This window comes from Calypte anna, chromosome 2, assembly GCF_003957555.1.
Source record: "Calypte anna isolate BGI_N300 chromosome 2, bCalAnn1_v1.p, whole genome shotgun sequence".
Taxonomy (NCBI): Eukaryota; Metazoa; Chordata; class Aves; order Apodiformes; family Trochilidae; genus Calypte; species Calypte anna.
This window is the reverse complement of record NC_044245.1, coordinates 52,691,217-52,714,774: the sequence shown is the minus strand read 5'-3', so window position 1 is coordinate 52,714,774 and position 23,558 is coordinate 52,691,217. Positions and strand designations below refer to the sequence as shown.

The window sequence follows — 23,558 nt, the reverse complement described above, 5'->3', positions numbered from 1 at the left end:
TGACACTGCTACACTGTGGATACTAGCTCAGAGTCTTAAAATGTTTTCACATCCTGCCCCTCAAAACCAAATTGAAATTTGGCTAAGGTGAGCCAGTTAACTCCCCACAGCCCTTCCTCTTCTATACTTTTGAAGGTTTCATTCTAATTTCACTTCCACCTCTGGCCAGAAATGATGGAACATCTGAGGATAGGTTAAAATAACTGACCTGCTTGAGACTGCAAAGGAGCAAGTTCTAAGCTGTTCCATTTTGCATCAAATACTTAGTCCCAGGAGGACTGCATGCACAGGCTAGGAAACCAGCCATGTAGTAGCAGAGTGGGAGCAGAGTGACCCAGTGTGAGATGTGGGCAGGGCAGAACACCCACCCTGCAGCACCTGCAAACTTATCCTTGGGTAAAGCAGCAGTGAGTGGCAAGAGGCTCATCTGGGGAGTGCAGTACTCTGAAGGCCCCTAACCACCAAGACCTCCCTTCTGCATACTCACAAAAATACCACACCACTTGGCAACCACTACCAATGTTGTCACATAGGTAGACCAAGATTAGAAATCAGGGCTCCAACTTTCAGTTTCTTCCTGCAGACATGAGATCACTTCACTGAAAGCAGTAAATAGGTGGGTGTGTTAAGAACCTATCTAAACCCATACTTGAAAAAAATTTTAAGCCCATTTTTTCCATCTTGTTATGTCATTCCAACCAGATGCACGTTTGTAATCCTTGATGCAAAGCCTTTCTCCTTGTAATATCAGTTATAGCAAAAAGTGAAGTCTTATGGACTATGTGACATTTTCGCAAGCACAGTGTCAAACAATGTAGTGAGAATGAGAGCCGGGAGTTCCACTCTTCCCACAGTACATACTGCCTGAAAAATAAAGATACCCCTGGTTGTAAAGGCACTGAACTGTTGTAGGAATAACACCTAAATAGTACTGTCATTCTGCATACTTCAAGCCACAAAACCCACAGCCGGTATGAAACTAATTCTATTCCATTCCTTACTTTCCAGGCCTTGCTCTGAGGTAATTATTACTTCATAACAAACTTCTTGCAGAGCACATTCCAGGGTCTGCATAGGGACAGTGGCAAGAAGAAAATGAATCTAGGATCAGGGCAGACCACTTTATTCCAAGAATGAATTGCAAGAGGTACTGAACCCACAGGCCCCAGCCACTAGATTTTGCATCTGAGGTGAGAATTCTGGCAAACCACACGTGTCTGGTCTGCAAGCCAGTCTAACACGTAGCAGAGAAGTAGATACTCAAGGGAGTAGTGCTCATTTTCACTCACTCCTCAGGTGGCTGTAATAGTCCTTATCAGCTGAGAAGAAATAAGTTTTACAAGTTTTTGCACTGACCATCTCACAAAAGGGTGGCACCTTCAGGGTCCACACAGCCCCTAACAACTGCTTTGATTTGCTTTGCACACTTCTTGGTAACACTGAAAACAAAGGAGACAACAAGAATTCCTTGTCCATAGCAACTTTACCAACTCATTCCTCCCTTATTACTCTAACTGCTCAGAACTCTTCCTCAGCCCCTTTCTCCTTCCCAAATAAACACAGGAAGGATGTAATCTTTAAAGAACCATTTTAATAATGTCAGACAGAAATCAAAGGAAGAAACCACAGATTATGAAAATAATCAATTCCATCATCTTATTGTGGTTTAAATCTCACCAGAGGTTTTGCATGATTGACATCAAACCCATAAGAATCAAAAAGAATCATAGAATCAGTCTGTCGAGAAAATTAGCTTTACTGACAGAAATTATGCATCTTCGTGAATATCAGGCACTTACAAAAATCATCAGTTCACAGAAACAAAACAGAGGATGTCAATTAATGTCTAAAAGAGAACTGAAGTTCTTTAATTGAAAGCCTTCCACTTCCAAGGTGCTGGCCTATGAAAAACAGGTATTCCGGGTCAATTACAGAAGAAGGGAAAAAAAAAAAAAGGAAAGTAGAGAAAAAAAAAAGTGGATCCATTAAAAGAAAAAAATGTCTCATCTCAAGAGTATGTTATGCAGGAACATTAATCAGAGGCTACAGTCCAACTAAAACAGACTAAAACTTACAGATATCCTTGTACTTATCAATTTCCCTAAGGTCTCCAGAGACAGCAAAAGGGAAGCAGTAAATTTGCCTTCCAAGAGGGGACAGGTGCAGACTACCACATCCCTCCACATTAGTGCTGTTTGGACCAGACTGCATTTGAGTTCTCTCTTCTGCAATTCTGCTCCCATGAGAAACCAATTTAATTTTTTCCAAGGTTGTTTGCATCAAGGTGAAAAACATGAGGTCTGCTCAATGTTGGCAGTGAGTGCATTCAGACTGTTGATAGTAACCAGATTATAAAACTAGCTGGAGGTGTCTTAATCCCTTGGCAGCTCTGATCTAGCAGTCCTCATGAGTAAACAGCAAATTTGCAAGGCTGTGCACACTTTTTCTGTGCACTCTTCAGTTGCAAAATGTGGTAAAAAAAAAAAAAAAAAAAACCAAAACAGCACACAAGAGGGTTCCTGTAATGTAAGAAGCTTACCAAAGTCTCCACTTTTATTCGACTGATGCAAATGTTACCTCCCAGCTGAGTTTTATTTCACAGCCCAAGGTAAATTCTAAAGCTACATTTTTTTAGTGTTTTTTTTTTTAAAGAATTTCAATATTTAACTCTGTCAGATTTAAATTAAAAAAAAAGGTCTTTGATGAATTTAAAAAGCTGCCTCAGTGAAATAACTTACTGATTAACATCGAGTCTTTAAAAAAGGAAAGTATGATTTTAAGAAAAGGGAAGCAAAGGGGGGAAAGATAAGGAAATACTCAAATCATTATAGATTGTTCAGCCATATGTCTCTAGCAAAGAGTTGGAAGGCAGCATTTGCATGATGCATGGTTGCATTGATACTAGGTTTGTCTACAAATTCTATGTGGCATGCCTGGGTGCTGCAAGGAGAACTCTCCAGCTCCAACACTGTTATGTTGTTTGGCTCCGATGAAACAAGAATATTCCTTGGAACAAAAAGGGTCAACTGAGGACCACGGGCTGGCCAGTAGCGACCAAGATTAAAGCCATTGATCCAAATTTGCCCCTGTTAAGAGAGAAAGAAAAAAGAATAACATTTCAATATTTTGGCAGTAATCAAATGATGAAATTGCTTTAAGCATAACACTCTTCACACAGTGACTTAATTTCCTCCATCCTTCAGTTTGATAGAACACAAGGATAGAAAATTTGTTGAAGAAAATGCCAGTGATGGTCAAAAGTATCTAAATCCCCCAATAAGTTGAACTCATTAGTACTTCAATTAAACATTAATACTTGGAATAAAGTGTTCAAATAATGCAATAATTCCAAACTGTACTTAGGAAAAACCAGGAAAAACCAGGATTGCAGGTTCCTGGCACTGAATTTTGCAACAAGTTTCAGAACAACACAGACCTCAAAATTGTACTTGCTTGAAGCCAATTGTCAAAAGGAGAAAGAACTCACAAAAGACAAAAGCTGATCCTAATTCTTTTATGACTGGCTGTACAAGTGTAAGACTGCAATATCCTAGTAGTCTCTTCCTATTGCATGACTTCAGGAAAAAGACACAGCTTCTCTAGACACATGAAATTCTGATGTCTATTATAATAGCATAGTCAGACAAAGACCATGTGAAATCACAACTGCAAGAGTTACTGCATCATTTTGCATCCACCTACATATAACCATTCAAATCTTGGGAATTCTGCTAGCACTGATTTAATTTCAATGAAATTGTGGTTACCTTGGCATTTCAACACTTTACATTATTTTTTATAGTGTAAAGGGCTACAACTGCTAGTTCAAATTACTGTTCTAAAACTACAAATACTTAAAGTTTAAAGATAAAACAAAACTGAGGAAGAGGAAAAGAAAAAAGTAAAATAGTCTACACCACAAAATAGACACCCTGAAATCACACAAACCAATACTATATAAATTGGTGAGCTGCAAAAGGTTCAGAGCTGAATGATGGTTCACTAAACAAGACACAAGGGATAACATACAACTGATTTGGACAATTTGCTTTTACTCCTCCAAAGTATCTTTTCACCATTTGTCAGACATGAGTTCAGTGGACAAGAAAAGCGATGGGAATAAATAATGGCATCTGTGTTTTCTCTTTCTTTGGCCTTTGGTAATCAGAATATAGAGGAAAAACAAACACACAGCACTGATATACACTGATAAAAATAATCTAATAGTCTGAATCAGTGGAAAGTAAGGACTGCTCTTGCACTCATGGAGATTTCTAAAAATATCTGGGATAGATGAAGTCAGAATAATACTTTTAAAGGATTTACAGAAGCATAATTACAATTTAGTGACTATGGCTGTTCAAGTTATTTTGGAGGTATTTTTTGGTGTTCTTTTCCAAGTATCTATGAAAACAAATTTTATGAAACTTGCAAGAGAAATTTTATGAGTGTAGGTGAGTTATTTCAGTTCTGTATCCACTTCTGGTGTATGAGATCCTATCTTGCACATTTCTGCAGCGGTGTTAATAAATTTAGACCTCAAACTTTTCCTTTTTTTTTTTTTTTTTTTTTTTTAAATCAAGTTTATCTTGCTTTGTGGCTTGTTTTTGCTGTATTGAGAGGCAAGGGAGGAGCTATTTATGCAAACTCACTAGTCTGCTTCTTCAGTAGTTTTAAAAGAAAACATGGCATTAATACAATCTCCCCATACACATGATGAATTCATGAGTGTATTCACCATACAGTAAGTAACCCACCTACTACACAGAGTGACTGAAGTCCTGAAAGAAGTAGGAGTTTACTGTAGGAATCAACTGCATTAGAGTTCTAACACAGGAGTTATGATCAGACAGGTCTTTGCTTCTGATCTTGATCATTCACTGCTTATAACTCAGTTTTCCAGTGAAGTTATGAACTTAATTTCTCAATTCTAAACTGCCCTCATTAACATTGCTATTTCTAAAGACAGCACACATGAATTTGTATGCCCTAAACCAGCAAATAACAACACTGTACACACTACCAATTAATACACCCTACACAAAATAAAGGAGGTGAGAGCTCTGTCTTCAGTAACAACATTTCTTTTTGCAGGATCAGCAATTACAGCCCAGGATTCCATAGAAATCAAAAACAGTCCTGATGCCAAATTCTCTTTTCTGTTAAAGAAAAAGAGAAATAAAGGTAGCCACGCATTCAGGGGGATGTATGCTTAAAGGCACCATGCTTCCTCAAGCAAAGGTTGAGGAAGCTTTATTAATAGCAAAGAGTTTAAAAACTACTGAAGAAAAGTGAGCCACAACACAGGTCGTGACTGTTAATGCTGCACCCTTCCTCCAGGCTGTTCAACATGCCCTATTCCTCCTCTTCATATGCAAAGGCAGGATCTTCAGTAGAACTACATGGCAAGGACACTTGCTGTTTTACCCAAACAGGTGAGTTTTAACTCCTACTAAAAGTCTCTCTCCATATCCAGTACAACCTCAATCTTATTATTTCTGGGTATCTTATTTAAAACTTCGGTCCTATCCATCATCCTGGTTTGGGACAGGATAGATTGAATTTTCTGTCTTGTAATTTTGCTTTCAGCTAATTGTCTTGTAAGTAGCTGCACTTGCTGAAATTAACAGCAAGTTTCTCAGTCAGTGTCTGCTTCTAGGACTGATAATGCTCGAAGTTTATACTTACTGCTAGAGACTGGTATGCAGAGCCAAGGACACTGCTCAGCTCTGAAGAACATTTTGCCCTCCAGAAGGAGTAAAGAGGTCCCACCTGCAGCTCTCCTTAGGAGGGGTGGACAAGACAGGTGACCAAAATTGACCAAATGGAGTATTCCCTCCCCTATGTATCATACTCACTATAAATTTGAGGGATCACAAGGGTCAAACCCCTTCCTGCTTCCCCTTCTTCCCCTGTCCCTGTTTGCTTCAGCATCCTGGGAGGATTCCATCCGTTCCTCTGCCTGTGGTCCTGATCCGTGCCAGCCCATATCTGTGTGTTCCTGCCTCCAGCTCCTGACTGCTGCTGACTCCAGGAGTCCTGGGACTTTCACAGGGCTGCCCTGCAGCCTTGAGTGTGATGTGAGCATTATTGGGGAAAAGGTGGGAAGAATGTGGTATCATTTTTCTGTATTTTTATATATATTTAACTTTTTTTTTCCTTTTTTCATCATTACTGTTTCATTAAAGCTCTGCAGTTTTGTTTCCAACCCGTAAGTCTCTCTCCCTTATTCTCTCTCCTTTCTTTATCAGGGTGGGGAGGGGGATTAATAGAAAGCATCTGTCATTAGGTTAATTGCTGGCCCAGCATCAAACCATGACATGCATATAAAGCTGGAATGGTAAATTCAATAACCCTACTTACAGTCACTTTGACTGTTTTAGAGGATATACAAACTATGTAAAACAGATCAGAGGAAATGATCCCAAACAACATATGAGAATTCTTGGACATTTTTGCCATTTTAAAGACAAGCCTGCAAACAGGCAGGTATTGTCATCTTGCTTCCTGAAACAGGTTTATGATTCATGAGGACATAGAATTCACTGCTACACTCTCAAGATTCCAGTTCCTGTGCAAAGACCTAGCTTTGGATTTTATGTTGTGATTGTGTAAGATATGCACATAAACAGGAAGAAGGACTAAGTCAGACTTCTCATCCAAGCTTAGTGAACACAAGACTGAGTGTCTGCAATGAGTCCTGGTCTTCTGCCCATTGTGAAGTGCTTTATCCACTACACTGCTTTATCCACTTCATCCAGTGTTGATAGATTGCCAGCAACTCCTTCTCCTACACTATTTTAATAACAGTAAATTTACTGTTTCAGAAAGACATAATTTTGCTACCTAACACTCTCACTAACACTTCCATGAAGCCTGGACTTAAATATTTCAGCCTCCAAGAGGAGTGGCATTTCTGTGCAGTTCTGTGCTCTCTGTGCTGATGCCTCCCATCAGCTATCTGAGCTGCTCCTCACCCATCCTGCTTGCTGGCTGCTTTAAACATGGCACTGTGAAAACACTCCTTACTGCTCTTGCTGCCCTCCAGACCTATGGAAGTTCCCACTAACAGAATTCTGCCCACAATCTTCTCATGGCAGTGCTGTCTAACACTCTATATGCGTAGTTAAAAGATCTATAAAAAGTTTCATTCCACAGCATGTATTCACTCCCTCCCTCCCTCCAAAAAGATGTTTCTGCTCTACATCTCAAGACACAAAAAACCCCAGCACAACTAAATGCTGCATTTCTAAATAGCCTGACAGTTAATCTTTTTCACTCCTGAAAAACTACATTTTGGGGTTTTTTGAGATGCTCCACTTTCTAGACCAATACCATGTATCTTCTGAATATGTTTCCCTTCTCTTAACCACTTATTTTCAAATTAACTAAAAACAAGGAATCAATTTCCTACACATTTGAGACACCCTACCACTACAACCAACTTCTGCTTATCTAAGAGAGATGGATTTTGATTGTCCATAGAAGATTTAGTAGCTTTCTGAGTGAACTTTAAATTTTTACAGCAAAAAAGTTGTACCTTTGTCCAGCCAGGAAACGTGACATAGGTGTCTTGAGGCAAATCTGGAATCCCTTCAGGAACTGAAAGTCTACCAGTGTAAAAAGTAGGTGTTTCATAACTCAGTGGACTGAAAAAAGGTCTTCTTGGCTGCTCGAGGTGGCCAATAACGCCATGGTTCACTGCTCCATCTATGTCTAGAGGATACATTTCCCAATGAACAAGTAAATCTTCACCAAGAGTTAAATTTGAAACTAGACCCTAGAAGGAGGGGAAAAAAAGAAAAACACACCAAAACATAACATAATTAGCTTAATGTTATTAAAGTTATTTGGCTGCAACTGTAAATCATTCAGGAACAAAAACTGGAACAAAGCACTTGCAACAGCTGGAACTGTATGTATGAAAGAACCCAAGCATCTGGTCTTCACCAAGTCATAAGCTTTGCTTAAAAATAAAGGGTTTCATCTATTTCCTGTGAAAGATCTGTTTCTATTCAAAGTCTTGAGCTTTCAATGATGCCCAAGGTTTTTTTCAACCTTTTTTCCTGTAACTGTGAAAATTTGTTTTCCTTTAACATCAACACAGTTCCAAACCCTGGAGCTTCATAAAAAGCAGAAAAAGCATTAAATATCATTTGAGATACCATCAAGAGATTTGGTAACACTGAGTCACTAACCCAAGACATTAACCTGTACAATAGCAGAGAAAGCAGTATTTACTTCCCACAAATCTTCTACAGCTAACTTACAGTATCAAAAAATCAAAGCACATGCTTTGTGATCCTGATTCAGTGAAATACTTTGAGCTGACAATCACAGCTGCAAGTCCACAGACTCCTGTTTCATTTCTCTGGAACCATGTGTGTTGCTCACCAGGAAACATGCACAATGAATGCAAAAGCAAGGCAAGATCATGATTTTTAGGAAGGAATGTTGTTACCCCTTCACATGTTCTACTCATGTTATAATAATAGTTTCTAAAGTTGTGTTTCAGTGCAATGCAAGAGGTTGATTTTAAACCAGTATTGCTACTTCCAAATCATTGCTTCATAGAAGCTGTTTTTTACTGCAAGTTCTGGTGCAAGCACCAGATGTCAAACAGGAACAAGCAAAACCACAGTTTGTATGGCCTTGGAGAGCTGACACTATTTTGTGTGTCTGTTCTAATGTCTAATAAGCATTGTACTGACTCCATGAGCCTCATCATCAGTACAAACATTAGTTGGTTACCTCTTTCTTTACCTAGATGTCCACTTTGCAGAACAGGAACTTAAGTTTTCTTATATTAAAAATAAAATATTTGCACAGAGTTAAGTAGCAAAATTTTTCTATATGACCTAGACTTTGTTTAGCAATAACTGAAGTAATGCAAAACTTTGTAACCTGTGTCCCTAAGCCCATCTTTAGACAGTATGAATGGTGGGATTTTTCAAATGAGATGAAGTGCCTACACTAAGCATCCTAACTTTGGTCTGCATAAGAATACATTTTCAATGGTCCAGACATGGACTAAAGTTTCAAAGTAAAAAAAAATATAGTGGCAGTGAGCAAGTGAAAAAATACAGAAAACCAGAACCCACACTCTTCCTCCCTTTGTGTCCTTAAACAAGGCTTCTATCAGCAGGATGTTTTAAAACCAAAACTCTTTTAAGATTCCTTCCCAAAACCTAGATGCTTAGTTACATTTCAAGCCCCCAGAAGTGACAAAAATACCAGCCAAACAAAACCCAGAAAAGCTACTCTATTTGCTTCAAAATGCAAAGTTTAGTAAGGTAGGAACAGCTTCCCCTAAAATTATTTTTGAAATCCCAAAATAGCTAAAACCTGAGGTATAATTATTGTCAGTTTTCAAGAACAAAGAACAACATGAAGGAGGGATTTCTATGGAAAGAAGCCATGTACATTTTCAAAATCTACCTGAGGAAGGCTGCCTCTTCTACATGGAAGGATGCTGCTTTTAGAGGATCATTCTCAAAATGCACGTCCACTAAGCTTGCTTTCACTCTTAAATCCTTGAAAGGCTGAAACCCTGGTATATAAGTGTGAATTTCAGCTCAACTACAGCAATAACAGGCACCTCCCTAGTCCAACCCCTTATCCTCTTATTTGGTTATCTTTCTTTAGCACTATGCACCTTATCACCTAACCTGTTATTAAAGAAATAAATAAATAAATGCACCATTTCTGCTGGCTCTACATGAAGGCAAAACATTGGGGAACTCACTGCCCTCTCTCCTGCCACTCAGATAAAGGCAAGGTACCTTGAATAGAAAGTATAAACAGAGTTGGCATTCCTGCTACCCAGTGAATTTATGTCACAAGTACAGGAGACCCAGAGTTGCTGATGCTTTTTATTCAGAGGCTTTTGTACATCATAAAAGTTCCCATATGTATGTAGTTTTGTTTTGCTTAGGATTAAATAACTCTATGCCTTCCAAAGTGAAGGTAAAAAACTGCTTTCTGATATGGTGAAAGCACAACCAGATCTGCAAATAGTGAGAGTTAAATTTCTTTGCTTTAACTAGAGTTTTAACATAACTGGAAATACACCTAAAATCCTCATCACAACACACTTAAGAGTAATACTACTGTTCAATTAAGGCTCCTTTAAACCAAGCCTCAGCTTCAATTCTTGCATACTGTTTAACCATAACTAATATATCCTTCCTTAACAATGCAAACAGGACTATCCTATCCTACTCATGGCAACAAAACACAAATTTGAGAACAAGAGCTTTGGCCTACTGGACATCTTGCAAGTCACTTCCCAGACTATGTTTTATGATTGAACTGGATTCTGCAACAGGCCCAGACTCAACCAGAGTTTATGGTCTCATCAAATAGGCTACTTAAGATCCATACATGTTTGTGTTTACCTGTTCCAGTACTTACAACCTTAAAAATCCCACTTCTTCACAGCATGTGTGCCTTTACTAAATGGTACAGTTCAGCTCTTTCTCCAGCTCTTGTACCCAAACTAACCAAGAAACACTTTGGACACAGAATTTAGATTGAGAGGCAACAGAAGCTTCTAATTTACTTCTCATCACCTTAGCTCCAAAGAGGCACTACAGTCATCAGACATCTATTTATCTGGACAGTCATTAAACACTTGACAAGCTTTTTGAACACTGCCAAGTCAAATCCAGGGGGTGTTTAAGAGATTCTTGCTGTTAGGGGGCTAAAAAATAATTCTTAGTTGTAGAGCTTTGTCATTATTTTGCTATTGCTTGTAACCCAGTAATACCCAAACCTAAAGAGCATCCCTTGTCACTGAATACAGCACAAACACAAGACTATAATACTCCCTTTATACACTATAGCACTCCCTATAATACTTCTCTTTTCAGCAAATATCACACAGAGCTTTGGAATTCTATAAAGTGTAAAACCAAGACAGTTTCCTTTTTACCCCTGCCTTTCCTTGTGTTATGTTAGTGGAATCACCACTTTTTATGTGGCAAGGTTTTGATAGCAGGGGGGCTACATGGGTGGTGTCTGTGAGAAGATGCCAGGGAGTTCCCCCATTGATACACAGAACCAGTTTCAGCTGGCTCCAAGATGGACCTGCCAATGCATAAAGCTGAATCCATCAGTGACATAAGTAGCACCTCTGTGATAATGTATTTCTGAAAGGGAGAAGAAAGGGGGGGTGACACAGGCTGTCCCCCTGGAGCCCATGGACATCCATGGTGAAGCAGATATCAACCTGCAGCTTCTGGAGAACCCCACACTGGAACAGAAGATCACTTTTTGTGAACAAAGCTGTACCCAGTGGAGAGCCTGCACTAAAGTAGCTGGTGGAGAGTAGCCCATGCAAGAGCAGATTTTCTGGCAGAAACTGTGACCTTTTGAGGGACCCATGCTGCATCAGTCTGTTCCTGAAGGACTGTACCCCATGCTGGAGCAGTTCTTGAAGACCTGCAGCCCATGGGACGGACCCATATTGGAGAAGTTTATGAAGGACTGTAATCCTGTGGGTGGGATGACACTCTGAAGCAGGGAAGAGTGTGAGAAGGATGGTGTAGGTGAGATGAACTGTTATCAACTGACCATCACTGCCATTCCCCATCCCCCTGCACCTCTCAGGGGAAAAAGGCAGAAGAGTCAGAAGTAAAGCTGAGCACAAGAGGAAGGGAAGGGTGGGAGAGGGAAGTGTTTTTAAGAGTTGATCTTATTTCTCATTTTCTTATTCTGTTTAACTGGTAATGAATTAATTTTCCTAAGTCGTGTCTGTTTTGCCCATGATTGTAATTGCTGATTGATCTCCCTCTCCTTCTCTCAACCCATGAGCTTTTCATTGCATTTTGTCCTTCTCCTGTTAATAAAAGAGTGATAGAGAGTGGCTTGGTGAGCACCTGGTAGCCAGTCAAGATCAACCCACCACAGTCACTCCTGTGGGAGAAGGAGACAGTCCCAAAATATAGCGTAGACCCAGAGGCATTTGGAAGCTTTCTGATAATTCTCTCTTAACACCTGATCAGTCCAATGAACCAGCAGCTGTCCAAATCTGAACTGGCAATTTTGCATGGGTAAAGTACTTGTGAGGCAGCCTTTCCTGGCCATGCTCAAACTATTGCAAGGGTGTGCTGCTGACAAGTGAAATGGGATATGAAAAGAGACACAAAAGCATTCATGCACACACGCACAAACACAGCCCCAGGATTCACAAGCCTTGAGGTATGACCAAGACCTAAACTGATTTCCAACCCATTTTTGAGTTTTTCCAAAGAGCTTTGCACATTTTAAGATGTTAGCTACAGGCTAAATTCAACCTGAAAGCTATATTTTTATTTTTTTTTAACTTACCTTAAAGTCATTATTGTATCTACCAAAGTTGACCCGGCCCATATTCTCTACCAAGATGTCCAGATTTGCTCCAGCCTTCCCAGTTATATTTATTTGAAGTGATTTGCCTCTTTCAAGGACACCTTGAGGAACCTATATGAATTAAATAAAAAGGAAAAAAATTATAATGATTGAAAACCAACAAAACTTTGTTATTTGTTTCTTCAAATTGCGTGAAGAAAAAGGGGACAATGGAAACAAACAAAACAAGTTTTAAAAATTTCCCTTCCTCTGCATGTGAGCACACACATGCACAAAGAGCTGCTATATCAGTATTCACATTTCAGTACATCAACTGGATGTGATACAAGGCAGGATTTGTCTGACACCTTCTTTCCTTAGCTGAAATCAGCTTAATCAACTCCATAAATGTATTAGTGGTTTTGATGCATGTGATTCACATAAGGGAAGATCTCAAATTTAGTCTAGTACTTAAAAGATTTTGGCAATACCAGTTATTAAACCAAGGTTAATTTTTTTTTTATTTAAACCATTTAAATTCACATCAATATTTAGCTTTATTTATTCTCATTTCCACAACACAAGAAAAGAAGGGCTTGACCTGGGCACAAAGGTGAGCACAGGTTTAAGAATAATTTAAAAATAGGTTATGAAATTTTGTGATATCATATTAATTCTCATTAAGCTGGAACAAACTCCTGCATAAGGGAAGAAAAATAAAGTTCACAACCTATACAGCAAACTTTTGTTGTTGTTGTTAACTTGTGATCAGAAGCCAGTTTTATATGGTAAGATACAGGCTCAGGCTTCCTTTTCCCTCCACTTGAAATGGAAAAAAAAAAAAATTTAAAAAGTGAAATAACATATGGAAACACTGTTAAAAGTTACCAAGCATATATACTATTAGTGTATTTCATAAACCTGCAAGTAACTCTTCTTCTAGGCTTGGGGTTTTTTTCCACTGAAGTCACGTATCAGTGGCTTCAAAATTCAAAAATCTCAAAACTGGAAACAACCACACGCTCCTCAGAAATAACAGTCATCTTCTGAAATATGAATATTTAGTATGAATCAACAGCATACTTCCTTACTTCCTTCATCTGATTAAATAAGATTATCTAATAAAGTTGTTTGGGTAAACTGGGGAAGCACATATCCATGACTTTTGTGAAGGTCACTCACTCACAGCAGAAATGAAAATCAGTGAACAGTGTTTACCCCATCTACAGAGACATAGGCACGGTCATGGACTCCATCTAGAGCTGAAGACAGCTGCGTTGGCTTCGTGCAGTTTTTTGGAAGCAAAGTTCTGTACAGTACAAATCCAAAATACTAAGACAAGAAAAGAATGGGAAGGGAAAGAAAAATATGACAAATTAATGAACAAAGTAATACTGTAAATTCAGTTAACGTTATGAATTAGAAATATACCACGTTCCTGCCTATGTGCTTGGACTGAAATATTAACTTTCGTTCACTTCAGATAGCATTTATCACAGATAGCAGCTGCATATTAGAGTTGACTTGGACCTTTGAATAATGGCTGCAAATTCCACAGAATTTTCATTTTTAAATGTTTCATCAGAACATTTACATAACTCTAAAAGATAAGAGTCTTTGCTATGAAGGTATTTTCTCAATAAAAATAAAGCAGTTAATAACTGATAATGTAATTTCATCATTACAATCAATGAAAGGATAGCTGGAAAACCCTTCATAATTGAGTTTATATATAACAAACTTGAAAGCAGAGGTTGCCTAGTGCTCCTAAATTGACATATTCACTGCCACTATGCCCTCTTTCATGGGGAGGAGCAAAGAAAAAATGAGACAAGGAAAATAAATAGTGAAGAAAAAATGGATTTAAAAAAAAAAAAGTCTCTTAGGAACCTGAAAATCAATACTTCAAAGAAAGAGAGAAAGGTGAAAGCCTGGATCCCATATATACCTACATTCTGGAAAAGAGGAAAACCTCAGGGGAAAAATTTTAGAACATGGAAAGGTCTCCAATGCAAAAATCCTGGACACCTTCGTAATACTAGTACTTCTGTGCTGAGATAAGGTGTAAAACACTGGCCATAAGAAGAGTCAAACCACAGACGGTTGTTCAAACTTACTTTATAAAATTACTGCCAAGTGCTTACTGAAGGAATCCTCACCTGCTTTAGCTGAACAAATGTTAATGGGTAAGTGCTCATCACTGGTCCTGCAGGTGACAGCTTGTCAAGAATCTCCACCACAGTGCCCACCTGTAGCATAGAAAAAGTAGATATAAGGTCAGCAAATTTAAATCTAAATATAACAGCTTGCAGCCACTTAGGTGCATCTGTCCAGAAAGCAATGAAATCTTAAGCCCTTACAGCATCCTTACAGACACGTTAATAATAGAGTACAGAGAACGAATGAGCCCTGAAAGAAATACACTACATGTGGAGCAATGTTTTAAAAAATAAGGATGTTTTATATTTGATATGCATTCATAAAAATAAAAATGATGCTTTATTATTTAATGAGAACTAACCCGGGAATTTCTCACAAAAGTTCAACAAACATCCACAACTGCTCTGGGCAATTAATACAAAACAACAACATTATCTACATTTTGCCTAATTATATTTACAATCAAGCTAGGGAAAATGCCACTGATCATCAGCGAGTTACTCTGGTATCATTCTGAGCTAAGCAGGGAGACAATTTGGTTCCATCAAGAGTTACCTCCCACAATTCACTTATCCTTTTCAGTCTTAAAAGATTTTAGAAATCCTTATCTACAAGTCTCATAGTTCACTATCAAACTTGTTAGTCAAGATGAACACAATATGCTTAGAGTCTACAGGCTCAAAACCACAACTGAATTCTTATTTCTCGTGTCAGTCTGTTTCACCAGAAGTATTGTCACTGTTCAGTGACACATCAGGCATTCAAAATATTTCTCAAATGCAGGTTTACTCTTAAACACTTAAGAAAAAACCCAACAAAAATATTTAGGCATTTAAAATAATGAAAAAACATCCACTATAAAAGCATTCACACCAATACACACTTTTGAGGCTACTTCAGTAACAGAAGTAGATTGTTTACAGAGCATACTTGAAATTCAGCAGTGCTGAAGCATTAAATTACATATATAAATGTACATCACTGTGTGAAATCCTGTATGTAACAGAAGTCAGCACGAATCATCTATGTATACACAATTATTTCTTCAGTATAGCACTGCTTTGGGGCTGGGATAGAGTTAATTCTCTTGCTAGTAGCTTTGTGTGGCTATGTTTTGGATTTGTGCTGAAAACAGTGTTGATATAACAGGGATGTTTTAGTTACTGCTAAGCAGTGCTTACACAGCATCAAGATCTCTCCTGCTTCTCACACTGCTCTGCCACTGAGTAGGCTGGCGGTGCACAAGAAGTTGGGAGGGGACACAGCTGGGACAGCCGATCCCAAATGACCAAAGGGATATCCTACACCATAAAATATTGTGTTTGGCAAGAAAAGTTGTAAGGAAAAAAGAGGAGGCAGGGGAACGACACTGTTAGAATCATGGCATTTGTCTTGCCTAGTAACCATTACACCTGATGGAGCTCACCTTTCCTGGGGGATGGCTGAACGGATGCCTACTGATGGGTAGTAGTGAATTAATTCCTTATTCTGTTTTATCTGTGCATGGAGTTTTTGTTTAACCTATTAAACTCTATTTCATACATCTACCTTTCCAGTTATATCCTTCATCCCAGTGGGGGAGAGTGAGTGAGAGGCTGCATGGGGTTTAACTGACTACTGGGTAAAACCAGGACAAAGAGGTAGACACAGATCTACATGCACTTTTAATATGACCTTCTCTCACTTCTCTAGCTAGGAACAATAAAGCAAAAAGAGGCAACAAATATACAAAGGGTAAGGCCACCAATGCATGAAGGCTGCCAGTCAAGTGATGTCTTGCGAAATTTTGAGGAGAGTAGTTTGCTCTTATGTTTTTAGTTTAAACATTGTACCTAAAATAACAACCCACTTTCATAGAGTAATAATCCCCAAATACTCTGGACTGTGTATGTGCTCCATTCCTTATCTTGTGCTTCTTCAACAGAGCCAGTAATGTTAAAATAATATGCAGGACTCTACGCAGGACTTGGCAGCCCACAGGAGAGACTGAACTGCTGAGTGTTGTACAACAGCTGTGAAACAAGAGATCTGTATCTTTGCACAGCCACTGGCAGAGTTGATTTACAGAACTCAACAACAATCTTAAGAGCATTCAGCCCCAGGTAGACACTGAAATTAGAAATTAATGTAAGTGGTTCAAGTGACACACATGGTCACTTGAACAAGCTACTAAATGGCAACCAGTGCTGCTCTGCACCTTTCTGAAATAAGTATTAGCATTTTGTACCTGTGCCTCTTAGACTTTCTTTATGTTCCTGCTACCAAGTGAGCTTCTGTTCTGAATACAGTTCAACACACAATATGGATTAGGCTGGAAGAAGCTTGTTTGCTGGGAAATTCACTGTCTTTTGTTCAGCTTTTCACAGTTAAGTGGTGCGCACACAAAAAAACAAAGATCTACACTTGCTGCAAGTTCCTCTTGACTGCTCCTTAGTGGAAAACTGGTATCACAACAGGAACTTAACCGTAAATTTAGAAATTACAATGCTGTCAAGAATTTTGAAAAACTAACCTGTAAAACAACAGATGATTTAAAAAAGACTATTTTTGTTAGTTTTTTTTTTTTTTTTTTAAATCTTCCAGAGCGTAAGATCAAACATGAAAGAAGCAGCAAATCTGGTCCATTAGGAATGATACCAACTCCTGGTTGCATCCTGCTTGCTTAACCCTTTTCTACCCTCAACTCATATCAGTGTTGTCTGCTACTTGCTAATGCTTCATCCCAAGAACTGAGTATAACTCCAGGACCTATGGGTCTGCAGTCTCAGTGCTGGGACAGGCATTTCCTTGGGAACAAGCATTCTTCAGAGCCCTAACAAGTGGTGACCAGAAATGACCACCTGCTCACCAGCCTGCACAGCTACAAAGACAGATTGCAGGCTTGCAATTCTTCATTTCCCTCTAGAAAGGACGCTCCCCACATTCTGTGTCGTAAACCTCTAAACCTTATCATTTGGCTCACATTTCTCGAGCCTCTCTATTGTTGTTCTGTGTCTGCCTGCCCTCATTCCTCATCTTCAACACTTCTCTTTTAATCTGTGTAGTAAGACTTTTTCCTGCCTTCATGACGTCTGCTCTTCTGTAGCAACATCATTGTCCCCAACATCTTTTCATAAATTACTTTTTCCCCACACAGAATTCTTTAGAATAGTCAAATAGCTCAAAACTAACAACTTCCTGATGAAGGAACAGAAGGAGCTTTGCTTTTTTTACTTATTTTTATGTCTATTCTCTCCCCAACTAGCCTGGCTTCCCCCATTATTTTCATCTGGGGTAACCTGTTTGCAAACCTCCAAAAAAATAGCAAATACAATAGCTTGCACTGCTGAAGACAAAGACCTCTTTTCCTCAGGTTCAGGTCCTGAGAAGCTGATCAGGTACTTAAGAACTTAATTGTCAAATAATATCTTGTGGGGAAAAAAACAAAATAGAGGATAGCCAGATCTGGTAAGATGTACCTCTGTAATAAGATTCTGTGACTCTGAAAGTGTGCCACATGACTCCCAAAAAAACCCTGGAGTCTCTTTTAATTTAATTTCAGTTTTCTTTTTTCAATTTTAATCTCTCTTTTTCTTCATTTTATCAAGGGAGTTGGCTCATTGCAGTAGATTCAATGCTCTGCATAGTGGGTGACTGCTGGACCTCAACTGCAGAGTGAAGCTTCACATAGTGTGAGTCTTAGCACCATCACTGCAAAAAATATAGCTGAGAAGTCTGCTATTACCAAAGCAAAGTCATTGTTCAGAATATTTCCACACTGATATTCACCAAATACATTTAGACTTCTCCACAAAGCAAGGTGCACTGGACCTGGCCCCAGGAGGGGTTAGACTGCATGACAAGATTTGTGTGGCCAGAGCTGGGTGGGACAGTACGAACTCTATGATTTGGGGCTGATCCTGTGCAGCAGTGTGATGGAGCAGAGGAGAAATCAGCTACAGAAGTAGTGAGTGGATGGAACTAAAAGCAGCCACTTTCCCAGAAAACAATTCTAGAGGCTTTCAGTGCAGATGGCATTTTACATGTACAGGCAATGACAGGAACCTCACATCTGGCAGGTTTTAGACATGCCATCTGGATTCATAAACCTGCTGGGTGGAGAGTAAAACACTTCCTCTCAAAAAAGCAGGAAACAAAGAAGGTGCAGAAGCAGAGTTCCCAGTGTGATGGCCAGATCAAAGCTGAGATATTTGAGCAAGTTTAGTCATCTGACTCCTCCTTTTTAAGACAAGCATCTGGGCCAGACATCCTACAGCATTCATTTCCTGAAGGCATGAAAGAGAAAGTTCATCCTTCTAGGGCAACTGGATGGCCTTATCTGAGAACCATTAGAAGATGGGGGAGTCCAAATCTGATTGCTAGGCTCCCAAATGCCAGCACCCTAGGACAGCAGTAGATACAGTGGGTGTACTGATAATGGTATATAATTAGTCACCACCAAGTATAAGCCAGTTCAGTGAAACTTCATATGGCAACCCCTGCCCTAAAAAGTCTGATGAGATGCAAAAGTTGTTGAAAATGATACAGATCTGTTTCATCTTCACTGGTGAATCACTTTTATTACAAAAAGTGTTTCTGCCCACCATTTGAGTGAGATGACTTGAAAACACCTGCATAGCCTCATCACTACCAAATTTTGCAATGCTTAGCTGCAGCACGTAACAGATCAGATAGATCAACTGATTGGAAATGTGGCTGTCAAATTAGAAGTATCAAGTATAAAATCAAAGCGTTATGAATTACAGTACCCAGCACACCAACTGCAGTAATCCTCCCCCTCAAAAAAACTTGTCTGTGCCCAGCAGAATGAATATAGCCAAATTTGTAGCTGTTCTCTTCCATCCCCCTTAAACACCCTCTACACTCCCTACAGAAATCTAGTTCTCAGCAGTACTTCACAGAAAATAGTCACTGCTCCCAAAATGACAGTGCTGTGGACAAACCCCAGCTACTCATATGCTGACAATTTATACCCTAGTTGTCAGACAGGACACAGAAAGGCTGGGTGCTGCACATGTTCTCCTTTGCAGGAAACTAATTTAATTTCTCTCATCAGCTACAGGTTTTCACAAATCTTGCAAGAAACCTCCCAATAAAGTCAAAAGTGTTATTGATAAATGCTCCATATTAAAAACTTGAACACCTAGAAATGTTTAGAAGATATATATACGCTACCTGCTGCTTCTACTTCAGAGGCACCACCAGCTACAAAATCATTCTTTGCTCAATAGCTCTCATAAGAGCATTCCCCCATACAAGAGTTATCTTGAACAATTATGATTCTATTGTATTAATAATATACTAATTTCAGTTTAATAACACTACAGGCACATATTGCACATTGTAAACATTCTCGTTACATCCAAATAATACATTTTCTCAGTTTTCACCAGGGGCATGATTCTGACTCCAATTTCTGCTCCCTTCTTCCTGAGGGTCTGTTTTCAATATTTTCCTCTTTATTTTGTATGATATCTGGAGAATACCATGATACCTTCATAAACATTTTTTGCACAAAAGCCAACATGCAGCATTATGGAAAAATACACAGCATATTAAATTACCTTCTGCAAGCGAACATTCCCATATGCAAATTTGGGTGTTGTTGGAGGGATAAAACCATCTGGCAACCGTTTATACTACAAAGGGAAGGAGGAAAAAAAACCACATGAAACTTAAATACAAACAGGCTTTAATTGAATTCTCACTTTCTGCTTCACAACTTAAAACAGTAAAATTTGGCTAAAAGTACACATTGTCAATGTGCTTAAGGATTACAGCTGCACCTAGTCTAAAATGGAGGTTTTAGAAAAAAACAAAACACACCTGATTCGATCACATATGGTAAGCAATTTTTAACTACTATTCAACTCAGGGAAACGGTAAAGAAATAGATCAAACTACCTGCTAAAGAAACACAGTGTTCTTGGAGCCCTCCTGTGGCTAGAGCTTGCATTAATGTCTCCAACAGCACTCCTGCAGTGGTAGTCTCAGCCCATGATGGCTTGAGTTAACCTTTCCAAGTCTGCAGAACACTGTATCACCTGATCCTTCCTCAGCAACACTTCCATATGGGAATTATTAGCCTCTTGTGCCTTTCCTTTCAGTGTTACTATACTCCACTAGCACCACCACCTGCTAATCCATTCCTGCCTGTGCTGGTATCTTTCGGAAGCAGCTTGAGACCACAGCCAGCTCCAACCACAGGCACCCTTAAGGTGCCATCGTGAGCTTCCCACTGGTCCTGGTCTAGAGAACTTCCCAAAGAATCATAGGGAAACATGACCAGGAAACGTTTTTTATTGCTGAGCTACTTCTGCTTACTTCTTGCCTGTATCTCAAGGAAGAACCTCCTGAGATCAGCAGAGACAAGGGCTAAAGGATGTCCACCATTTTCTTGGGCAGCTGTGAGGAGTGTCCAGTCTAGGCAGTGGCTTTCTGCTCCATAGTTTATCTTCTTCCTCTGTGAAACTACAAACCTTTCTCCTTGCCTTCACCCCCTTCTCCTGTCCCTACCATTACCATTCCCCTGAAAAGCCCACTCTTCCCACATCTTCTTTCATGAACTGAACATGGCCCTGTTTGCACAATAGAGATAAAAAATTTCTGCAGACAAGCAATATAAGCCTACATTTACATACAAATGTACAACTGACCACTCTTGTGAAGACTTTCTTGATCTGCATATTCAGTGACTTCTGCATGCTTACTTAGGCAGCTCCCAGGGTTTTTTTAAAACACATTTGGTGAGGGCATTTTTCTTAGAGATTTTACTTGATTTTCTGGAATTACATATGGTATAACCAAAATAAAATTAAAGCTCAAAAGCTACCAAAACCAGGTCGGGTTTTTTTGTTTAGTTGGTCTATTTTTTATTAATTTTTTTTCAAACACACCATATCAGTATAATTCCCAGTATTCCCCCGTCAAATGCCAACTATGGACTGATTTATATTTCTGGTAGCAAGTTCACTTCTTCCTCTCTATATCTGAATATAATCATGATATTAAGGCTTAGAGAGAAGAAAAAATATATTCACTCAAGATAAGTAGTCAAAACTAGAATTTTCCAGCCCAAAGATCAAAAAATAGAAAATGCTGTTAGTAACTGAAAGAAACTCTAGACTGAATCTCTTCTTTATTACATTTATTAGCTGAAGGAAACAGTAAAGGTAGATTATAATATGTTAGCTTTGTAGCACAGCTTACGTGTTGAACACAGTCATTACTTATAGACAACTTAATTTTCCCTAATCCACTCCACCTCAATCTGTAACTGAGATCCTACAGACATGGAAAGTAAGACATAAAAGAACCAAATAAAAACAAGCTGTGCCACAACCCAACACACTTTAGGTTCTAGTGACTACTTCAGATCTTATCAAAGTTACCTCAGTGCACTAGAACACTACTTAGAGTTTCAATTGGGATCTTAACTTGAAGAAAACAACTCAAAACAAAATGTTTGGAAATATCTCTGCTGAGAAAAGCTCTACTGAAAGAAGAGATTCCCCTTAAAAGGCTATCAAAATTATCCTATTAATGGAAAGCTTAGGGACAATAGAGAAATTGAATAAAATGATCCACAACAGGCCTTACAGACTTAGAAGAGAGATAAAGGCATGCTCAACCCTAGAGAAAATGTAATACACTTCTGGGAGATGTACTCCCATAAAAACAAATGTCTTTTAGGGCATAAGAGTTGCTGGCATGTGAGAGGACGAGTACTAGTTTCAGCCTTGGGATTTCCATGGAATCTGATTTTAAGCCTCATCTGAACAACATCCAATGCAAAGCTATACAAAATCCAGAAAGAGTTTCCACATTTCACTCCTATCTCCAGTTTCTAGAGACACTGTGTGTGCATTTTTACAGGAAAGGCAAAGCCAGTCCCACCCACCAGCTCCGTTTTGTTCCATCACAAAACCAAGAAGTGTTCATTTGGATAAGCACACTCTTTCTCACAGAGGCCCAAACCCACAACACAAAGCCAGGGATAAACACAGCCAAAGCACTAAGTCCCTCAAAGCACTGCAGTCCCTATCAGGCTAACATGGAGTGATGAGCCTGAGCTGGCTGAGTGCCTGACTGATCCTGCATGGGAAAACCTCTGTTCACTCATCCTCCATCTCTGCTCCCAGTCAAACCCTTCCTGCCTCCTTCTCCTCCTCTTGTGGCAGCACTGGCTCTCATCTGACTGAGGCAGCTTGCTGACCTCAAGTGGAAAGAAAATAAATATAGCAAAAAAGCAAAGTTGAATATTTTTGTTGTCAGATATACACCTGCATCCTCAACTCTAAAAGGAAGCAGAGAGCCATGAAGACAGAAAAGATAGACAGAGAGGTGCAACTTTCCCCTTTTGTAAGAACAAGCAATTACATTGCCTAATTGCCTTGCTCTGCTTCACATCCATTACTTGCAGAAAACAGTAAATTCAGAAGTAACTTACATCAACCCAGGAGTGGGACAGAGTTTGCAGTAAACCAGGGATGTTTCAAAGACTATTTAAAATAATGTCCTATGAACACTCACCATACCAATGATGTCCCTCAAGGTAAAATATTTTTCTGTCAGATCCCCAGCCTCACTCAGTGGAGCATCATAGTCATAACTAGTGGGCTGGGGCATATAGGGCATATTAGCACCTAAGAGAAAGGAATGGATGAGAAAGAGCAATATAAACAATGAAAGAAGATGGGGCTTTTACAAAGGTATTAGCTTTCAGAATTCTTTCCAATCATAGCCAGACTGAGGTGATACATTTTTGATTCAATACATGCCTTGATATTTGGCATAGAGAAACTATTCCTGATCGAGAACAATGTCCTTCTGAGCTCACACTGCTCTGTTATACAGTCTTCAGAAATATTCTGAAGAGAGACAGATTTATATTTCAATACTTTCACAGGAGTAAGCCAACCATAAGTAGCCTTTGAAAAGATAAATACCATGTGGATTTAGTACAACATACTGGCAAAAGACAAAGAAAATATCTAGTGCAGTAATCTTTTGCCATGTAAAAGCAGGCATAGCTTATTCTTCCACAGAATTCAATACTACCTAATTCA

At 39.0% G+C, this 23,558-nt stretch overlaps 1 protein-coding gene across 2 annotated transcripts in view; it reads right to left on the bottom strand.

Annotated features, from left to right (window-relative positions):
- Positions 1-23,558, bottom strand: part of GLB1 (galactosidase beta 1) — a 61,469-nt gene that overhangs the window by 10,018 nt on the left and 27,893 nt on the right. The window contains exons 10-16 of one of the 2 annotated variants that reach the window (XM_030445211.1): positions 23,023-23,135; positions 20,055-20,129; positions 14,490-14,579; positions 13,549-13,662; positions 12,331-12,462; positions 7,541-7,780; positions 1,741-3,086 (exon numbers count right to left, since the gene is read on the bottom strand). In XM_030445211.1, coding sequence (XP_030301071.1) covers positions 2,826-3,086; positions 7,541-7,780; positions 12,331-12,462; positions 13,549-13,662; positions 14,490-14,579; positions 20,055-20,129; positions 23,023-23,135 — 1,025 coding nt within the window. In that variant the 3' untranslated portion in view covers positions 1,741-2,825. Of the gene's footprint in view, positions 1-1,740; positions 3,087-7,540; positions 7,781-12,330; positions 12,463-13,548; positions 13,663-14,489; positions 14,580-20,054; positions 20,130-23,022; positions 23,136-23,558 lie in introns of those variants that run through there. The other variant, XM_030445212.1, reaches the window with a different exon arrangement.